Below are 19,477 nucleotides of genomic sequence, written 5' to 3'. Positions count from 1 at the left end.
CTGGAGTATAAGCCACACTGGAGTATAAGCCACACTGGAGTATAAGCCACACTGGAGTATAAGCCACACTGGAGTATAAGCCGCACTGGGGTATAAGCCGCACTGGAGTATAAGCTACACTGGAGTATAAGCCACACTGGAGTATAAGCCACACTGGAGTATAAGCCACACTGGAGTATAAGCCACACTGGAGTATAAACCACACTGGAGTATACGCCACACTGGAGTATACGCCACACTGGAGTATAAGCCACACTGGAGTATAAGCCACACTGGAGTATAAGCCACACTGGAGTAAAAACCACACTGGAGTATACGCCACACTGGAGTATAAGCCACACTGGAGTATAAGCCACACTGGAGTATAAGCCACCCTGGAGTATAAGCCACACTGGAGTATAAGCCACACTGGAGTATAAGCCACACTGGAGTAAAAGCCACACTGGAGTATAAGCCGCACTCTCATTTTGTTGCCACGAAATACAGACATCTATCGTATTTATCACCGATAATTTTGATCATCGGAGTATACACCGCACCCCAGTTTTTTCGGGTGAATCTTGAGTGTTCAAAGTGCTGGTTATACTCAGGAAAATACGGCACTGAATTTACGTCCCTTTGAGATACATTACACTGAAGGTTCACATGACTTACGTTTGGTCACTCCTCGCTTATGCTGAACTATTGCATTGATGTAGCGAATCATCGAAACAGATTCAGCAGATGCTCGTTCTGGACTGGCAATATCAAGGCTCACCTCCTTCTCCAGTCCAGCTTCGAATGTGACCAGCTGCTGGAAGCACTGCACATGTGTGCATGTGTGTGTGTGTGGGGGGGGGGGGGGGGGGGTGTAAATGGATGAATGTTCAAGTGTGAGCAGTCAAGAGTAGGTGGGTGTATGCGGGGCAAACATTAGAGGTGTATGTCGAGGGTGAGCGAGACAGGGAAAGGATTTCAGATAAATGAACGTGTACAGATACGAGAGTGTATGCGGACCCATGCGTGCACATACGAGTACACAGACATGTTCAAGAGTGCACAATGCAGAATGCTAATTTAGCAATGCGTACGTGAGCAGAACAAGACATGCCCCCCCCCCCCCCCTATCTGTGTGGGCTATATGTGTGGGCTGGATATCGCCCTGCTGGTTATTAACGTTACCTATCCTCAGTCATCCTGCTATGGCAATCAGCATCATTAGGCACAATATTCTAAAAAAGGGCATAACAATACGAGTGTGTAGACGGTGCTCAGCACTATACATGACAGTACAATACAGACTACAAGACTCACCGGCTCAGCAGAGTGGGCCTTGAGGTAGTCGAGGAACAGATCGTCGGAGTGCACCCATGCACGTTCCTCCCTGCTGATGCCCGTGGATGGTGGTGCCCTGCAAGTCCAGTGCACCCAGGTATGTGTGGCGGGAGAACGATAAGCACATTATTAGCACCACGTGTGCCTTACAACGTGGGCATTGAAATTCGGACTCGGCCGTCCCCACGCACTATGGACGCTCAGCGCATCGTAGCCTGGTGCGCATGCGCCATAGTACACACACACACAAATAATTCTCGCGCACCGCACCAAATTGCTACTGTGAATCTCCTTCTTCGCTGGTGAGTTCAGCGTTTGCACTTCACTGGATTCTTCTTTTGTTACACTTACAGCCAGGCATTCCACTGATAGCGTTAAATGTCATGATAGGCAAATGGCTTGACGTATCATACGAGTACGGGACCAGCACTTGTCAGATAGGGAGCATTATCTGGGTTCGAGGATTCGCAAGAGCTCTGTAGAGTGCTTTGTATCTAGGAGCGCATGAGTGTGTTTTCAATCGACCACTGCCCCACTGCCTCGATAGCCCCCCCCCCCCCCCTCCATAGGAAGGACTTAGGTGCATTTTTGTTTCATCGCGGAGTGCGGAACAGTGTCTTACGGGTCATGCACATGCACATACATGTATGCCGTGTGCGTGCCTACCCAGAATCCGAGTGCAGCACAGAAAAGCAGGCGGGATGTGGTTTGGTTGGCATATCTAAACGGTGCATTACGATACGATTACAACATAGTTTGTAACATAGACAGCATAGTAACACACAAACTTGAGTCGTGGCAGTATACAAGGAATCAGTACGGCCTGGGTCGGTGAACGCGAAAGCAGTACACTCGGTAATCATCTAGTTTAGGGTCCCAAATCATTTCGCACTTTCCCAGTGTTCTGTGTACTTTCTGTGTACGTGAGAGCGTGTCAACCCCAGAAATTTGCAAATCAAGATCAAAAACACAGTAGCTGTTGATATGGATTTTTTCATCAGAACCGATCAGACAGGGTACTGCTGATGAATACTGCGGAGCAGGGAGGCGCAGGTGTTTCGTTCCTCTCGAACTCTTTGCCTCCACACGAACTCGCAGAGGTAGGGTGGAAACAACTCGCGAGACGTGCCGAAGTTGCGTTGCGTTTGAGCTGGCGCTTCGCACGCAACCACATATTCTCGACATTGTTGGTATGGACGACACACACACAGTAGTCGTCATGTACGATTACATCGTGGAGGTATAATTATACCGTCTACCAGTACCACGGCTAGTCACTCTCTAGCTCAATCCCGGTAGAAAACGTAGATTTACTTACCTAGCCCGAAGCGCTCCATCCCTCTCCGCTTTCTTTTTCCTAGGCTGGCGGAAGGCGGAAACGGTCGCCATGTCCGACATGTGCGATGTTCCTGCCGCTCGGATAGAAGAGCGCTAAATCGCCTGGCGTCTTTCTCTCCTCTCCACGCTGTGTTGGGCGCGATGATGAAAACGCAGTGACACTGCTCCAGGGACTACGTGCATACACCGCACTGCGGCAGCTGGGTGGGTTGATCAAGTCCTGGCCGAGAAGAGCCGACACAGCCAGGAACAGCACATTGGCATCTCACAATACTGACGCGTTCTTCGTTTGGTCTCTTGCAGGAACTAACTTACTTCACTGCAGATTGTAGATCCACAGGGCAGTCCAGAAACCCCATGCTCATGGCCCGGCATGATAGGTGCCGTTCAGACTGCTCCGTTCATAACACAACGGAACGCCATCGTGTTGAAAAAGACGGCAAAAGGAGGGGAAGAACAGTCAGTAGAAGACGAAGACCTTCGTTTGTTCCGCGCAAATCCTTGCCCTGGATGGATCGGGGTTTTCCGCTGCGTAAACCATGGTAAACTACATAATATTAATACATTGTACAAAGACTATGGATCAGTATCTACTCTAGTAGTATGGTAAACTACAAAGACAGACCCAGTCTGGATTCATGCGCGAATCATGGTCAGGTAGTGTAGCCCCTACTTGCAGCATAGCGCGCAGAGCCCGCAAAGCGCAATCACACTGCACGCCACTGCCAGTGCATAGACTGTGTGGTCCTACTCCACTCCTACTGCAGATCCTGCCCTGGTGAGTGGTAGCATAGTGGCTAGTGGTGCTACCCAGGCCAGGGAGTCTAGTCGTAGGGTCTATGAGTATGAGTATGAGTCATGACTCCCTGGTGCTACCCACTGGAGACTACACTACGTCACTAGCTGTAGACCCTGGCCTGGACTGGTACCATACTAGTATTACTACTGTGGTAGACTGTCGTGTGGATCCAGCGTAGCAAAACCGGCACCAGGCCAGGGCAGGGCCATGCCCCCTGCAGGGGGCATGGCAGGGCCAAAATACAAAACTCTCAAAAGACCAAGACTGCATGCATGCATGCAAGAGATCTACACTACATGTACAATGACCACGCACCTGGTCTAGGGCTGCGCAAGTTCCGCAACGCCCGGCGCGTACCTGAGTGACTCGACTGGCCACAGCATAGCTCCAATGGATCCAAGCACATTTCAAGCCGTCTTACTCACAGCAAGGTGATGTAGCCAGTGAAACTGACTGATTTGGCTACTGGGGGCGGGGTTACCACTGGTGGCGAATTTCCCATTTCACAAGCAATGGAAAATTGTGTAGTGAAGTGGGAATTGTATAAGGAGTTGGAGGTGAGATATAACTATGTCTAGCCCTCGCGATTTACGCGATTTCATGCTCGAACACAGCAATTTTTTAAAGTTCAATATTCTAATGAAGCTGTACTTGATGCAGCTCATCCAAGGCCCTTCAGGCCTATTTTCATGGAGAACAAACCCAAACAGGGTGGGTGGGTGGGACATAGTTATATCTCACCTCCAACTCCTTATACAATTCCCACTTCACTACACAATTTTCCATTGCTTGTGAAATGGGAAATTGCATGTCGGAGTTTCCGGTGAGATATAACTATGTCTTGTTTAAAGTCGGTTCCGCACCCGGAGCGGAAACAAGAAACTATCACACTGTCCACACAAGGACTTAGTGAAAGTTCTAGTAAGGTGCGTGGCATGATAAACAAGCATAATCAGCCCACACTATGCCAGGCACAGACCACCGAATGACCATCACTGAGTACAGATGGAATTATCATAAAACTTACGCACGGAACGGCGAGTGGAGTAGATCATACCAAAATGGAACGCAACGTAGCATTGTCAACTATGCAGAATTAACGGACAATGCAAACTCCAGAGTGGGAACACCTGGGAAAACTGGTGCACCAGGTATATACAGGACCTTTGGAAAGGAAAAGGTCTGAGAAAACCCCAAATATGTAGGAGAAAAGAACACGGCGGACTGAAGCCGTGGACCCTATCGGCCGCAATCATGAGCGGCGGAATAACAGACTGTCAACCAAGGACAGTCGCACCGAAGGTGGTGCCATCAGAAAAACGATGGTGTCCACACCAGCATCCGACATGGAAGTGAGGAGCCACCTCAGCGGCAACGGTGCTCGGTGAGACCGGCTTGTGAGGACGTCGGAGCGACAGCAGCAGAGGGTTGGCAGACGCGGCGGCAGCGGGCGGGAAACTCTCTCTCTCTGTGCGAGCAGAATACTGCCTTAGAGCATCCACACACAACGGAGGGTGCTGAGGGCAAGCAGGGAAGACAAACTACTTGACTGGATCACCGACGCGCTGATTCTGGGTAAAAGTGGGGATCCCAAATGAAGCAGCGTTGACAATAATGTCCATAAAACGAACATCGAGCTTCTGCAGCTCAGAGCAACGCCGGGCACCCGTCAGAGCCAGCAGCATAGTCAACCTGAGAGTCAGTTCTTTGAGAGACTCATGTGTGAAGGACATGTTCCGGAACCAATCCAGGACTGCCTGTACATGCCACATGCTGCCATAGCACGGCTGAGAAGGACGGGATTGATATGCACCGGGGAGCATATGAGACACCAGAGGATGCGGGCCAACCACAACGCCATCGATGGGAGGAAGCGTCATTGACATGACTGACCGGTACAACCCTAGCGTATGATACAGTCGAGCCAGACGGAACTGGGAGGTCAGAAAATCGAGGACCTCGGAGAGAACACCCAGGGAATCAATTTGCCGTGTAGCACACCAATCACACCATGTGTTCCATGCCGACTGATACACACGGTCGGTGAGGGAACGCCATGACGCCAAGAGTAGGGTGGCAGTGTCGCCCGAAACTCCGCTGCGGCTGTTGCTAGCCCGGAGAGTTTCCATGCGACCAGGGTGAAGTGAGCTGACTGTACTGACGGGTGAACTTTGTGATCTGGTCCAGCAAACAAGACCGGAGAGGCTGACAGCACGCGCGGAATGTCCACCACTAGTGCCAAGAGAGCTGGAAACCAAGCCTGGCCGGGCCAAAGCGGAGTGACCATGACTATGGATGGGATTTCCTGTAGAACAACCCTGGCCAGGCATTTGCCAATCAGATAGATTGGAGGGAAGGCATAGACTTGCAGGCAGGACCAGTCGAGACGGAAGGCATGCGGGCTGTGTGCATATGGGCGCCAACTGACGTACATGTGCAGTCGAAATTTAGTGCGAGATGCAAACAAGTCGCAGGCACTCGGTCACATGATCTGGTGAACCTGGAAAACTGACCGGTTGAGCATCCAGGCGCTGGTATCCGTGTGATGGCGAGAGTGATAATCGGCAACTGTAATCACTGCACCAGGTAGATATTGGGAATCAAAGTGATATCTCTGAGCAGACTGACACCACTCCCACAGCGTGGCAGCTATCCTGTCTAATGTCGGTGATGAACGGCTGCCAGTGCGGGGCAAACAGGGAACAGCCACACGGTAGTCGAGCTGCAGGAGAATACTGCCCTGGTATAGAGAAGGCGCTAGCGACTGGACAGCATACTGGGCTGTGAGCGCTTCCGGGACATTCATGTGAAGCTGCTTCTCGGCAGATGTCCATCAGCCGCCTGTGGTGACATTGGCACAATATGCACCGGGCCCCACCCCGAATGACCTGCATGGGATGCATCGGACTGGATGGCGAGGCCCGGTTCGGAAAGGCGTACAGGTCGCCCACTCCACAGCTGGAGATGCCGAATCCACTAATGAATCTCGGCATGGCACTCATGACTGAGAGTAAGCCGGTAAGTGTAAAAGGGACCCTGCCGTAGGAACGTGGTCTTCAAACACTGCAAGCGACGATAGTTAAGTGATGCAGGAACCACGGCAACCATGGTGGACACCATCATGCCCACAATTGACGCAATACCCCGAAGACATACGGTGTGAGACGCCAGCAGACGCGCACATTGTTGTTGAAGCATGGATGCTTTCGAGTCTGGCAATGAGAACTCCATGGTGACGGAGTTGACCTGAATACCCAGGTATTGTATCTGCCTGGTGGGAATCAGATACGACTGCATCCAGTTGATGTCGAACCCAAGACCAATCAGCAGATGAAGAATGGTAGCAACAGGGAGAAACAGGTCGGACGCTGTCCGTGCCATGATAAATATGTCGGCGAGGTAAATCACCAGGTGGAGGCCGAGCGAACGTACCATCTTCACCACAGGGTGCAGAGCTAGTCTTGGTGAAGACTCTGGCCTCTGGGACCACTGCGCAAGCCAAACGGTAGACAGTTAAACTGGGAAATCTGTTGATAAGAAAGGGTTTGCTCCCCACACCGGAGCTCGCGCACTGAAAACTGGAGAAACTGACGATCGAGCCGCTGGACTGGAGAAATAAGCATCTCTTAAGTCTATCCCGATCAGCACATCCCCTAGGTGGAGGTGATCCGGCACTGTCTTCAATGACTCCAGCGCGAAGTGGTGATACTACAGATAGTTGTTCAGCGCTCGGAGGTTGATAATTGTGGGGGCCGGGGTTTGCCATTAGTAAAATTATTTCTTTTCTTTTTGTTTTGTCTGCTCACATTCGTCACTCTGTGAAATGTCACGAATGATAGCAAATTGCCATGTACCACAAAGAGCCATTGGCAAAACAAACCAATGCATGGCTCGTAATTATTATCGCCTTACTCAGGACCGCCGGATGCAGCGTTTGAGTGGTCCGGTAGTATCATGGCCGTTATACTTTGTGTAGGGTGTGACGGGTACACCTGCCCTCCACAGCAGGAAACACGTGTTCGTGGCTGAAAAGTTGGTCCGGTAATAACCTGACCAGCTCCGGCGGCCTGTTATTAATCGCACATCACGGCAGTATGCTACAAGCACAATTGACAAACATGTCACCCGGCAACTGCACACGGGTGCGCGTTACAGGATTGGCCTGGCAACTTCAAACAGGCGCAATTGACAAACATGGTGCTCCACTGGGCAACGTCAGCGGGAATGCACCAAAACAAACACAGCCCCGGCATCAGCAAACGGGAACGCCGTTACAAATATGGTGCCCCGGTAAACTCAACGGGAGCGCACTAATACAAGCTGGCCTGGTAGCTTCAAACAGGCACAACTGACAAACGTGGTGCTCCGCTCGGCAACTTCAGCGTGAGTGCACCAATACAAACACGGCCCCGGCAACAGCGAACGGGAAAGCCGTTATAAACATGGTGCCCGGAAAACTCAACGGGAACGCACCAATGCAAGCTGGCCTGGCAACTGTAAAGCGGCACAACTGACAAATGTGGTGCCCCGCTGGGCAACTTCAACGGGAATGCACGAATACAAACACGGCCCCGGCAACAGCAGACGGGAACGCCGTTTCAAACATGGTGCCCCGGCAAACTCAACGGGAACGCACCAATACAAGCTGGCCTGGCAACTTCAAACAGGCACAACTGACAAACGTGGTGCCCGGCTGGGCAACTTCAACGGGAATGCACCAATCATGTGACAAACACGGCCACGGCAACAGCAAACAGAATCGCCGTTACAAATATGGTGCCCCGGCAAACTCCACGGTAACGCACCAAGCTGGCCTAGCAAATGGGTACACTGTTACAACATCAGACCATCACATCAAGATGCCGCTGCGGCAACAATGTATATGTAGCAGCAATACAGCAGACATGTGAGGTGGATGTGATTGGGACCGTTTGGCCCGCGTGCTACGCCCGAGGTGGTGGCAAGTAACACTGTCCTGATGTGAGGACTCCGAGTCGGCACTAGCATCTGAGCTCTGAGTCTGACTAGAACTAGACTAGTCTAGAGACTTAGAGTAGTGCTCACCCTCATCTGAGTCGGAGTATGCCGGTCTTTGACTGAGAACAGTCAGACTCACACTCGGAGGCACTGGCAACAGTGTCCGCCGGACTCGTAGGCACTTAGGCCAAGCAGGTCGTGAGACCGTTCAGGCCGTTTAGGCCGTTAGTGCTCGTCACATTTAAGGACGCACTATGGTGCCGACAAGGTGCCGGGCTGGAGCCACCAGCCACTCGTGTCCTGGCTTCGCCAGAAACATCACACGACCCAAAGTCACGGCGTGACTCGCGTGGACGCAAAACACTCAAAGCACCCGGCCCATCTTGGGGTGTCATCACACGCCCGCATCCACGGCTCAGGGGGTTTCGACCGCATCGGCCGGCACGTGGGCAAGGCGGCGAGCCGCCTGATCATCGTCACGCAAAGACTCTAAAAGCTTCTCCATCGCCAAGAGTCTAAGACGGTGAGAGGAAAATATCCAAGGCACTTCTTGTTCGAGCATGAAAAAAGGCCTGAAGGGCAAGGCTTGGATGAGCTGCATCAAGTACAGCTTCATTAGAATATTGAACTTTAAAAAAATGCTGTGTTCGAGCATGAAATCGCGTAAATCGCGAGGGCTAGACATAGTTATAATTATCTCACCGGAAACTCCGACATGCAAGTAAAAGTCACCCCTGCATACGACATGAGTGGGTTGCTATGCACCCACATACTGAGGCAATATTACTAGGTAGTACTAGTAGTAGTAGTAGTAGCAAAGACTTAAAAGTCACACCTTAGTGCCCGTGGAATGGATCCAAAATAGAAATCTGATGTCAACTTACTACTCCCTGGCCGTTTTGACGTCATCACTTTCAAGCCCTACGACTCCCTGGAACAAAGACTGCACTCGTACTACACAGTAGTCGCACTTCAAGTACTCAGTAACTAAAACTAATTACTTAGTTCAACTTCAAGTGCACGAGAAACACAATCTTTACTTGTATTAACTAACTTATAATCTTTACTTATAAAAGAGAGGCACCTGTGACGTGTGTCTGTGTGTGTGTGTGTGTGTGTGTGTGTGTCACGCTCCTTATAAAGAAGAGGCACCTGTGACGTGTGTTTTTGTGTCACGCTGAAGCCCTGCGGAGCAGCGCTGCCCTGAGCACGCGAAGCGTGCGAACAGTGTAGCACAGTGTAGTTTTGTAGCGGCCGCAGAAGCACTGAGCACGCGAAGCGTGCGAATCGTGTAGCTAGCGGAAGCAGCCACAGCTAAGCACTGAGCACGCGAAGCGTTCGAATCGTGTAGCCACCACCACGTGCTGAGCACGCGAAGCGTGCGAACAGTGTAGGTACTAGGTAGCTACGTAGATCTACGTAGGTATAGGTACTACTACTACTACTAGGTGGTAGCGCTCGACACGCAGACACGATCAGTACGAGTAGCAGTAGCAGCCGCGCGCAGAAGCACTGAGCACGCGAAGCGTGCGAATCATGTAGCCTAGCCACCTAGCCTAGGCCATAGCCTACAGGTAGCACTAGCAGCCGCACAAGCGCTGCGGACCACGTGAACCGTTCTCTGCAAATAGAAACATCTGCAACAAAAGGATACAAAAGATCTGCACTGACTGCACTCTGCATCTGATCTGCAGTGAAGAGCGCATCGCACTTTTGTTCGTATTAATGTTTATGAATTTTTTGAGCCGCTTCATCCGCCACCAGGTGATGGACAACCCTGACCAGCCTCCCGAAGGCGTAACAGACGTCCCTCCTTCTCCTTACAACCATGAAGAACCTCCCTCATGACCTCACCAGGACTTCAGCGGTCTGGCCACCACCACGTGCTGAGCACGTGTGCTGTTCATGTACTATACTTGCTTCACCCGCATGCCACATTCGGCCAGGCAACGCTGGCCTGGGGTGCTGCTAGTACTGTACAAGAATCGCGCTGTATCTAAATCTCGATATGTCTCAATTTGTAGAACACTCCTCCCCCGAGCACTGAGTCTGTGCGAGGAGTGGAGTTTTCCCGCTTGTTGTTGTTTTTTATTTTACTTCGCAAGGCCAAACGGGCAATGGTGCCCAATTCTATGGAAGCGAATTTCAAAAGGGAGAGAGAGAGAGAGAGAGAGAGAGAGAGAGAGAGAGAGAGAGAGAGAGAGAGAGAGAGAGAGAGAGAGAGAGAGAGAGAGAGAGAGAGAGAGAGAGAGAGAGAGGGGGGGGGAGGGAGGGAGGGAGATGATGAGCAATTTTGCAGCGTCAACACTGACAACAGAGCGATTTTGCAGTGTCAATAGAGCGATTTTGAAGCGTCAACAGAGGGAACACAAAGAGTTCATAAGCGCACAAGCACGCAGAGAAGAGTAAATGACGTGGTGTGTGGACGGGAAAAGTCAGACAGAGCATTCATTGCAAGGTGTAGGGGATGGAGGCAAGCTTAATTGCTGGACACCCTTGATCTCCCTTACACTCCTTGGGAGAGCGTTCCAGGCCAAGGCTGCCTGAAAGGCCAGGCGAGATCTGCCGGCTTCTGACTGTGCCGAGGGGACAGTGAGGCCCCTGGAAACCTGGTGCCGGGTGGTGCTGCCAGCTGATGGTGAGAATAGGTCCTGGAGGACACTGCTGGCTTTCCCATTGACACAGCGCCACACCAGGACGAGCCGCTTCTGGGCGTAGCACTCGCGAACTCTCACAGGACGTGGGGCATCCGTTCGAGCAGAGGCTGAGCCGAGGTGTGAGCCTCTGTCTGACTGTGTAGACGAGTACGTCATGTATAATGTCTGACGTCAAAGTTATGAAGGGGCTTTCACGACGCGACTCACTCTACTCTAGTCTATACCTGGCCTGCTTCAGACAAAACGACGCACCTACGTCAACGTAGAGTTGCTATCGGGGCATAACAGTTTTTAAAGGGGAAGTCCGGTGAAAAATTTAAATTTCAGGGTTGGTAGAGTTTCGGGCGCTGAGTCGAATGGTGTTGGTCCCACGTGTCTCCGACAAAGCGTTCTCGAGATATTTCCGTTTGAAAAACTGAGTTTCGGGGGCTGCGCCATGACGTCATGCGGCCGCGCCACACCCTCTGCAACGTCATAGCGTGCAGCTAGGTCAAAAGGAGTGCGTGAAAGCAATAGTGTCAGTGTTAAAGGGGAAGTATACCCTAAAATCAAATTTTCACCAGTTGTAGTCTTCTGGGTGCTGAGTCGAATGGTCTTGGTCCGAGGAAGCTGCGACGCTCCCTTCCTACTTGAATCCCAATCGAACTCGCGCACTTCCACCAAAACTGGGTGACTGCGCCCTACTAGATGGGGATTTGTATGCAAAATGTCACTAAAAGCGCCATTTCGTTCTTATAAAAGCACGGATGACCGCGATTGGCCCATATGTTGTAGTCTTTTGGACGCTGAGTCGACTGGTTTTGGTCCGAAAAGGCTGCGATGCAGCGTTCCTCCTTTATTCCCAATCGAACATGGTTGAACAAGCGGTCACGTGCTCCTGCGTACACCAGTCAGCTGGTCACCGTGCCTGCAGGGTACAACTTACTAGCCTGTTTGACCTTTTTTGGGTACAGTCCTGTCACTCGAGTTGAACCCGAGTTGAACCTTGGTGTGAAAGTTGTCGCCTGCTGGCGCGGTGACCAGGTGATTTGGGCACCCAGGAGCACGTGACCGCTTGTTCAACCATGTTCGATTGGGAATAAAGGAGGAACGCTGCATCGCAGCCTTTTCGGACCAAAACCAGTCGACTCAGCGTCCAAAAGACTACAACATATGGGCCAATCGCGGTCATCCGTGCTTTTATAAGAACGAAATGGCGCTTTTAGTGACATTTTGCATACAAATCCCCATCTCGTAGGGCGCAGTCACCCAGTTTCGGTGGAAGTGCGCGAGTTCGATTGGGATTCAAGTAGGAAGGGAGCGTCGCAGCTTCCTCGGACCAAGACCATTCGACTCAGCACCCAGAAGACTACAACTGGTGAAAATTTGATTTTAGGGTATACTTCCCCTTTAAAGGGGAAGTATACCCTAAAATCAAATTTTCACCAGTTGTAGTCTTCTGGGTGCTGAGTCGAATGGTCTTGGTCCGAGGAAGCTGCGACGCTCCCTTCCTACTTGAATCCCAATCGAACTCGCGCACTTCCACCGAAACTGGGTGACTGCGCCCTACTAGATGGGGATTTGTATGCAAAATGTCACTAAAAGCGCCATTTCGTTCTTATAAAAGCACGGATGACCGCGATTGGCCCATATGTTGTAGTCTTTTGGACGCTGAGTCGACTGGTTTTGGTCCGAAAAGGCTGCGATGCAGCGTTCCTCCTTTATTCCCAATCGAACATGGTTGAACAAGCGGTCACGTGCTCCTGGGTGCCCAAATCACCTGGTCACCGCGCCAGCAGGCGAGAACTTTCACACCAAGGTTCAACTCGAGTTCAACTCGAGTGACAGGACTGCACCCAAAAAAGGTCAAACAGGCTAGTAAGTTGTACCCTGCAGGCACGGTGACCAGGTGACTGGCGTACGCAGGAGCACGTGACCGCTTGTTCAACCATGTTCGATTGGGAATAAAGGAGGAACGCTGCATCGCAGCCTTTTCGGACCAAAACCAGTCGACTCAGCGTCCAAAAGACTACAACATATGGGCCAATCGCGGTCATCCGTGCTTTTATAAGAACGAAATGGCGCTTTTAGTGACATTTTGCATACAAATCCCCATCTAGTAGGGCGCAGTCACCCAGTTTCGGTGGAAGTGCGCGAGTTCGATTGGGATTCAAGTAGGAAGGGAGCGTCTCAGCTTCCTCGGACCAAGACCATTCGACTCAGCACCCCGAAGACTACAACTGGTGAAAATTTGATTTTAGGGTATACTTCCCCTTTAATGATTTGGCGACTGATATTAGGTGGTGCAAGCGACCCCGAAGACCTGTAACTCCTTGTGAGAGTGAGGATGCAGCCATGGCTGACCTTCATGAGTTCGGTCTGGGGCTGAGAACCTCGGTATTCAGCTGAAGAAATGGCCGCGCGGGCCCGTCAAGAGTGAGCGTTACTGAGTTTCCGACTGATGAAGAAGCAGCAGCTATTGCAGACGAGGCTGATGAATTATCAGATCGCTGGAGAGCAGGGTCGCCAAAATGGAGAAGAGTGATGCGAGTGCTCTAAATGTTGTTCCATACCGATTAGATTCGCTTAGACTCCAGTGGCCTGCCACATGGTGATGTTTTGGTGCGAACTTGGAATATTTCGGACTACTCATTTGGAGAACAGTGCAGGCTCTTTGAACCACGGGCACGACTCTTCGCTCGCAACGCTATGGAATCGGACAGTTCTAGGTCCGGGAGCTGTTCCCTGTTTTGTCACTTGTCACGGTTGTGCACTCATCGCTGTAGCATAAAATAATGAGGCAGGAGCGGAAAACTAAAATTTTCTTTCTCAAAGCACAATCACCGGCACCGGCAAGGAGAAACGCCCGTTCTCTGACTACAGTACATGACTGTAAAATACGACTGATACGAGTGTAGTACATGACAAGTCCGTGTGTTGACTAGTTTTCTGAGTCTTGTGTCAGTGAGTTGTGACTCGAGTCTTGTTGTAGATACTACCCCAGCACGGCAGTGCGGGAGTAGTTCCGTCTGTGATGAGTTTGTTGACTGCACCACAGCTAGATAACACACTGCACGCACTGCATGCACGCAGCGTACAGCGCGTAGAGGCTGACGGAAAAAGTCCAACTCGGAAACGGCTAAAATATGGTATAACCTCGAGGTTTACCGAGCTGAAAATCACAGGGTATGTAGTGTTTGTAACACTGAATCGAATGGTCTTGGTCCGAAGAAGCTGCGACAAACAGTTCCCCAATCGAACGCGCTCCGAATACGGCCATTTTGTACACAACTAGATGGTGTGGCTACCTGGCTGCACGCTGTGACGTCATCACCTGGATCTGGGTGATGCGCGCTCAAATTCGCACATGTTCGATTGGGCGTATCTGACGAACCATAAGCCGCAGCCTCCTCGGACAAAGACCATTCGACTCAGCGACTCGAACTCTACGGACTGTGAAATTTGAATTTTTCACCGGACTTCCCCTTTAACTAGACCAGTAATAATATGGGGCTGTTAAGTGATGACGTCACAGTTCCTTCGATACGCATAACAACGATCCCACTGGGGACAAACAAAAGTAGCGTCGTCTCCACCGAACCAGTTGTCAGTGGCAACATATAGGAATCGTGTACATTTCTTCGTTTCTTCTTTGCTGTTTTCAGTGAGTGTTTTGTTTTCTCTTTGTCCTTGATCTCGACGATGTTGTCGTGCTCATTACCTTACTGAGACGTCTCTTGTGACTGTAGCCAGTGTCACGGAGGATTTTATTGGCGTGACAAGGTAGATCGCCGAGATCGAGCGTGAAAAACGCTCTGCATTAGTAGCTCCTGTAGAATGTTTTCTGGGATGGCGTATCCATGGTCAACAAAACCAAGGTGCAAGACAGCATGAGAGATCGTGTAAACGATGTGAACTCCAAAAGGTAAGCTCCTGAACAAGTGGAAAGATATAGGTATTTACAAACTCTCTCTTCATCCATCGATTGCCGCTATGCATTGCATTTTGTCTTCACAGATAATCTGGCCAAATTTATTGTAACTAGAGAGTGCAATCGTGCTTGGGGCCCATCCCAATGTCATCACATGGCTGTGGTGACTAGTGTATATCTGGGAGAATTTTTCCTCGACTGATACGGAGTGCAGGTGGATCGATTATGAGAAATGCGAACATGTGAAGTAAGTAATTAGTTGTGTCGAACAAATGTGCAATAAAATAAAATTTACTTTACACTCAAACATACACTGTAGATGTACATGTAACATCATGATAATGATTCCATCTTCATTGTCCCGCAACTGGTACACCATACGCACCGAATACATGGTGTGTGTGTGCGCGCGCAAGCGCGCGCATGTACATGCACACACTCTCATGCGTGGCTGAGTCGGCCAGATGAACAGACCATGCATTTGCACGAGGTGTCCGTAATGTCATTGGAATGCTGTACTTTATGACTTTATTCCAAAAGAGTATGTCTTACCCCTGACGAATGGAGTTGTGTCTGTGCTCAGCGGGTATCGGGCTATGACGCAACACTGCAATCAGCGCTGCAATTAAAAGAGCACTGCATGGATTATTTTGACTAACTTCCTTTGCGTTTACTTGGTTGAGCCCGTGGTTTCATTTCTGTGTTCTGTCATGATTGGCCTCTGGAAATAATCAGAGTGGATGTCATTTTGCCATATATGTGTGCCTTGTGCGACCGGTTCAAGGCTAGATGCACTTCAAATTCGGCGTGCGATCTCAGCGTCTGGGACCTGATGAAGTCTTGGTTGGATGATTATTCAAGCCTGACACTACTCGACACACCAATGTACATGTCAATGTAATTTTTTCAGAGCTGCACTATTTACGTGTTGATGCTTACTTCGGTGTTAGCGTGTTTCCCCCGGATTGTTTCTATCATCATGATCGTGTGTTCTTGGGCTGAGCGAGCACATGCACAAGTGTGCAGCTATAACCCTGTGTATCTTTGGTTACACTTTGTTCTGCAATGCATGTACCTTGTAACATTATGTGCTTGCACTGATTTGTCTGGCCTGCGTATTTCAAGACTATTCAGTGCATTAGACCCAGGTTTGTTTGGTTGCCGGATGATCTCTTGTTGCGTCGCTCTCAGGTGTTTTATTCATCAATTTTTGGGCTTGAGAATTGAGCTGTTGTGTGGTTCCCAATATGAAAACATCATGCTGGTGCTCTGTGTTTCGATTATCGACTGTCGGAGCAGTCATGCATTTATTAGCAGAACGGTCAATACTGTAGTCTTTTCACGTGTTTGTCTTTTCGCCGGGGTTATTAGCGGTAACGCTGCATACAGAACGGCAGTGTTGCATCACTGGACGACCCTGCCTCTGCATCTGACTTAATTTCCCCAGGATCTGGTGCAGTTACACCAGACAGCCACTTCCTGTAAACACGCAAACAGCAAAAGAAGAGATCCCGCAAATCAGGAAAAACCATTCTGGAAAATATAGAGTAGATCATACAACATTCAATAATCTGGAGTAATTACAGTGAGACAAACACTTCAAACAGTGCTCTCTCTCTCTGTCTTTCTCTGTCTCCATCCTTCCAAAAATACCCTATGACAATTCCTTAGAATTATTTCATTTTATATCCTAAGGACATCATTCTGAACATAATAAATTCTTCATGGGTCTTCAATCACCACGGAGGGCGAAAATATATCTAAGTCATGCAGTTCACGGGAGGTGCGAGCTGTCATGGATATAGAAGCTGATATTGTGCCAGCGTGAGGGCAGAGACAGAAAGAAGACACTGATTTCTTGAACAACTCACCTATATATAATCGAATTCACAAGGAGCGCTCATACTTTGATCCATCAGGACGCGAAACATCTTCAAAGCACTCTCAAACACGGAGTTTTACTGTGGGCAGCCAATTTCACAGCCATCATGAAGGCACTCGACGACTACAGGAGTTTTGTAGAGGAAAGAAGAAGGAGTAAGGAGCGACAACAATCGCTTGAAGAAAAAGCAAAGAAAAACTGCGGTCTATCCAGTCATTTAGATGCTGTTGCCCTTCACATCTGGTTCCATCCAGAGGACGCGACTTTTGTTTGTCCCCAGTGCTCTCCGTTGCTATGCGTATCGAAGGAGCCGTGACGTCACACTTAACAGCCCCATTAACTAGGGCTCAAACGGTTAGTCCGATTAACCGGTTGCAGACCGGTTACGAAGAATTAACGGTTACTAGTAACCGATAAAGATAACGGCTACGCAGTAACTTTTCAGTCAATTTTTCAAGTATCAGGTCGTTGCAAAGTACAGTCAAATCTGTCGTAAGCGACCGCCCCTTGGTGCAAAAAAAAGCGGTCGCTTACGGCAGATGGTCTCTTACGGCAGATGTATGGTAAATCCGGCATACCAGGTATATGCTTCCATGATTGTACTCAAATCGACGAGGATAATGTGATTTTTAATATCATTTTTATTGGATATTCAACGACGACCATACCCGTATAGTACGCGTATGCGACATGGCAGTAGATCGACACTGCCTGGACTTGAGAGCTACAGCACAGCCTCAGTACAGGCCAGGCGCCAGTCGATCGCACTTGCAAGACAGCGCATTTTCACACTTTGCAGTTGACAGCGCACTGGCAAGTACAGTTTAGCACCTTAGGGGCCGTCCGTAAATATCGAACTTTTTTCACCAAACGAATTATTTTAGTTTAGACCCAACCCCTCCCTCCCTCCCTCCCCCTCAGAACGTAAAAATTGTTGACATATACATGCATATACAACAAAAGTCGCAAGAGTGTCATTGCTCATATGGCCATGTACACGTGTACATGTATCGAACTTTTCTGAAACGAAATTGGTCAACCCCCTCCCACCCCATAACGAAATTATTTCGTTTCGTGAAAAAAGTTCGATAATTACGGACGACCCCTTACTGAACCTGGGTCGCGGTCGCTTACAGCAGATTTGAATGCAGCCACCGTGCATGAAATCGCGGTCGCTGGTCGCGCACAGCAGATGGTCGCTCTGGACAGATCAGTTTGTATGTGAAACCGTCGGTGCACGGAAAATCGGTCGCTAACGGTAGATGGTCGCCTACAGCAGAGGTCGCTAACGGCAGATTTGACTGTATGCACTTTCGCAGGCTGTCGCACGCGTACGCAATTTCTGGGCTGTCAACTCGGTCATATCTGGTCTCTTCGTGTGAGAGTCTGTATGAATGAACATGCAAGAGAATATACATGTGTGCGTTGTACTGAATAGGGTACATTTTTTGAATAAGTATAGCCAAATATACGGTTAAAAAAGAGTCCGCAGGATTGCCGTGGCTTATAGGTTATAACCGTTAAACGGACCGTTAGGTTAGCAGTTAACCGTTGGGGGTAAAACCGTGACCGTTTGAGCCCTAATAATAACCCTGGCATCGTGTGCGGGTGCACAGACCATTGGTAATGAGAATTCGGAGTTTTGCATTTGAGATCTCCCCTTCAATGATGCCTCATCCGACTCCCTGCGGCTGGTATCTTGGGACTAATAGTAATAATACTGATGAGAGCCGAGAGAGCTGCCAGGTCAGGGACCTCGCAGCTGACCTGGCAGCTCTCTCTCTCTCTCTCTCTCTCTCTCTCTCTCTCTCTCTCTCTCTCTCTCTCTCTCTCTCTCTCTCTCTCTCTCTCTCTCTCTCTCTCTCTCTCACTCTTTCTCTATCACTGTATTCACATACCTTGCTCGAACAACCATCGACTTGTGACGTAACCCTAGTTGGAATCTTAGTGTTTCGTTCGCCCTCTAAACAGAACTTTCTATCGTCGAAACGGTACCAACCGGACGGTATTTTGGGTGTTGAGCACGAGTTCCGTTGGATTTAGCGCGAACGGTGAAATGCTAACCATGTCTACACACACAAAAAACGGTAAGAGAGAGAGAGAGAGAGAGAGAGAGAGAGAGAGAGAGAGAGAGAGAGAGAGAGAGAGAGAGAGAGAGAGAGAGAGAGAGAGAGAGAGAGAGAGAGAGAGAGAGAGAGAGGAGGGAGGGAGGGAGGGAGGGAGGGAGGGAGGGAGGGAGGGAGGGAGAGAGAGAGAGAGAGAGAGAGAGAGAGAGAGGGAGGGAGGGAGGGAGGGAGGGAGGGAGGGAGAGAGAGAGAGAGAGAGAGAGAGAGAGCTGCCAGGTGAAAACCTTCCGGACATGGGTACAGAGTAGACATGGTTAGCATTTTACCGTTCACGCTAACTTCGACTGTACATCGGTCTGTACCGTTTTGTGTGTGTTTTCAAGACACTGGTTAGCATTTCGGTTTCTGACACAACCATCGACTTGTGACGTAAGGCTATTTGAAATCTTGCCGTTTCGTTCTCCCGCTAAACAGAGCTTTCTATCGTCGAAAGGGTAGCTACCAAACGGACGGTATTTTGGGTGTTGGGCACGA

General features: G+C 49.9%; 1 protein-coding gene and 1 long non-coding RNA gene across 2 annotated transcripts in view; one reads left to right on the top strand and one right to left on the bottom strand.

Moving 5' to 3' along the window:
* The window catches only part of LOC135819709 (uncharacterized), a 49,400-nt gene extending 46,185 nt beyond the window's left edge, over positions 1–3,215 (bottom strand). Inside the window, exons 1-3 of the mRNA XM_065332964.1 lie at positions 2,633–3,215; positions 1,294–1,390; positions 655–802 (exon numbers count right to left, since the gene is read on the bottom strand). Of these exons, the coding sequence (XP_065189036.1) occupies positions 655–802; positions 1,294–1,390; positions 2,633–2,712 (325 nt within the window). The 5' untranslated portion in view covers positions 2,713–3,215. The remainder of the gene's footprint in view (positions 1–654; positions 803–1,293; positions 1,391–2,632) is intronic.
* An 11,376-nt stretch (positions 3,216–14,591) lies between these two features.
* LOC135818904 (uncharacterized) lies at positions 14,592–16,337 on the top strand. The gene is made up of 2 exons (XR_010553813.1): positions 14,592–14,989; positions 15,082–16,337. It is a non-coding gene; the product is annotated as an uncharacterized LOC135818904 (long non-coding RNA).
* Positions 16,338–19,477: the final 3,140 nt, after the last annotated feature.

The sequence above is a fragment of the Sycon ciliatum genome, chromosome 6 (genome assembly GCF_964019385.1).
Source record: "Sycon ciliatum chromosome 6, ocSycCili1.1, whole genome shotgun sequence".
NCBI classification, from domain to species: domain Eukaryota; kingdom Metazoa; phylum Porifera; class Calcarea; order Leucosolenida; family Sycettidae; genus Sycon; species Sycon ciliatum.
This window is presented reverse-complemented; position numbering and strand designations above follow the sequence as displayed.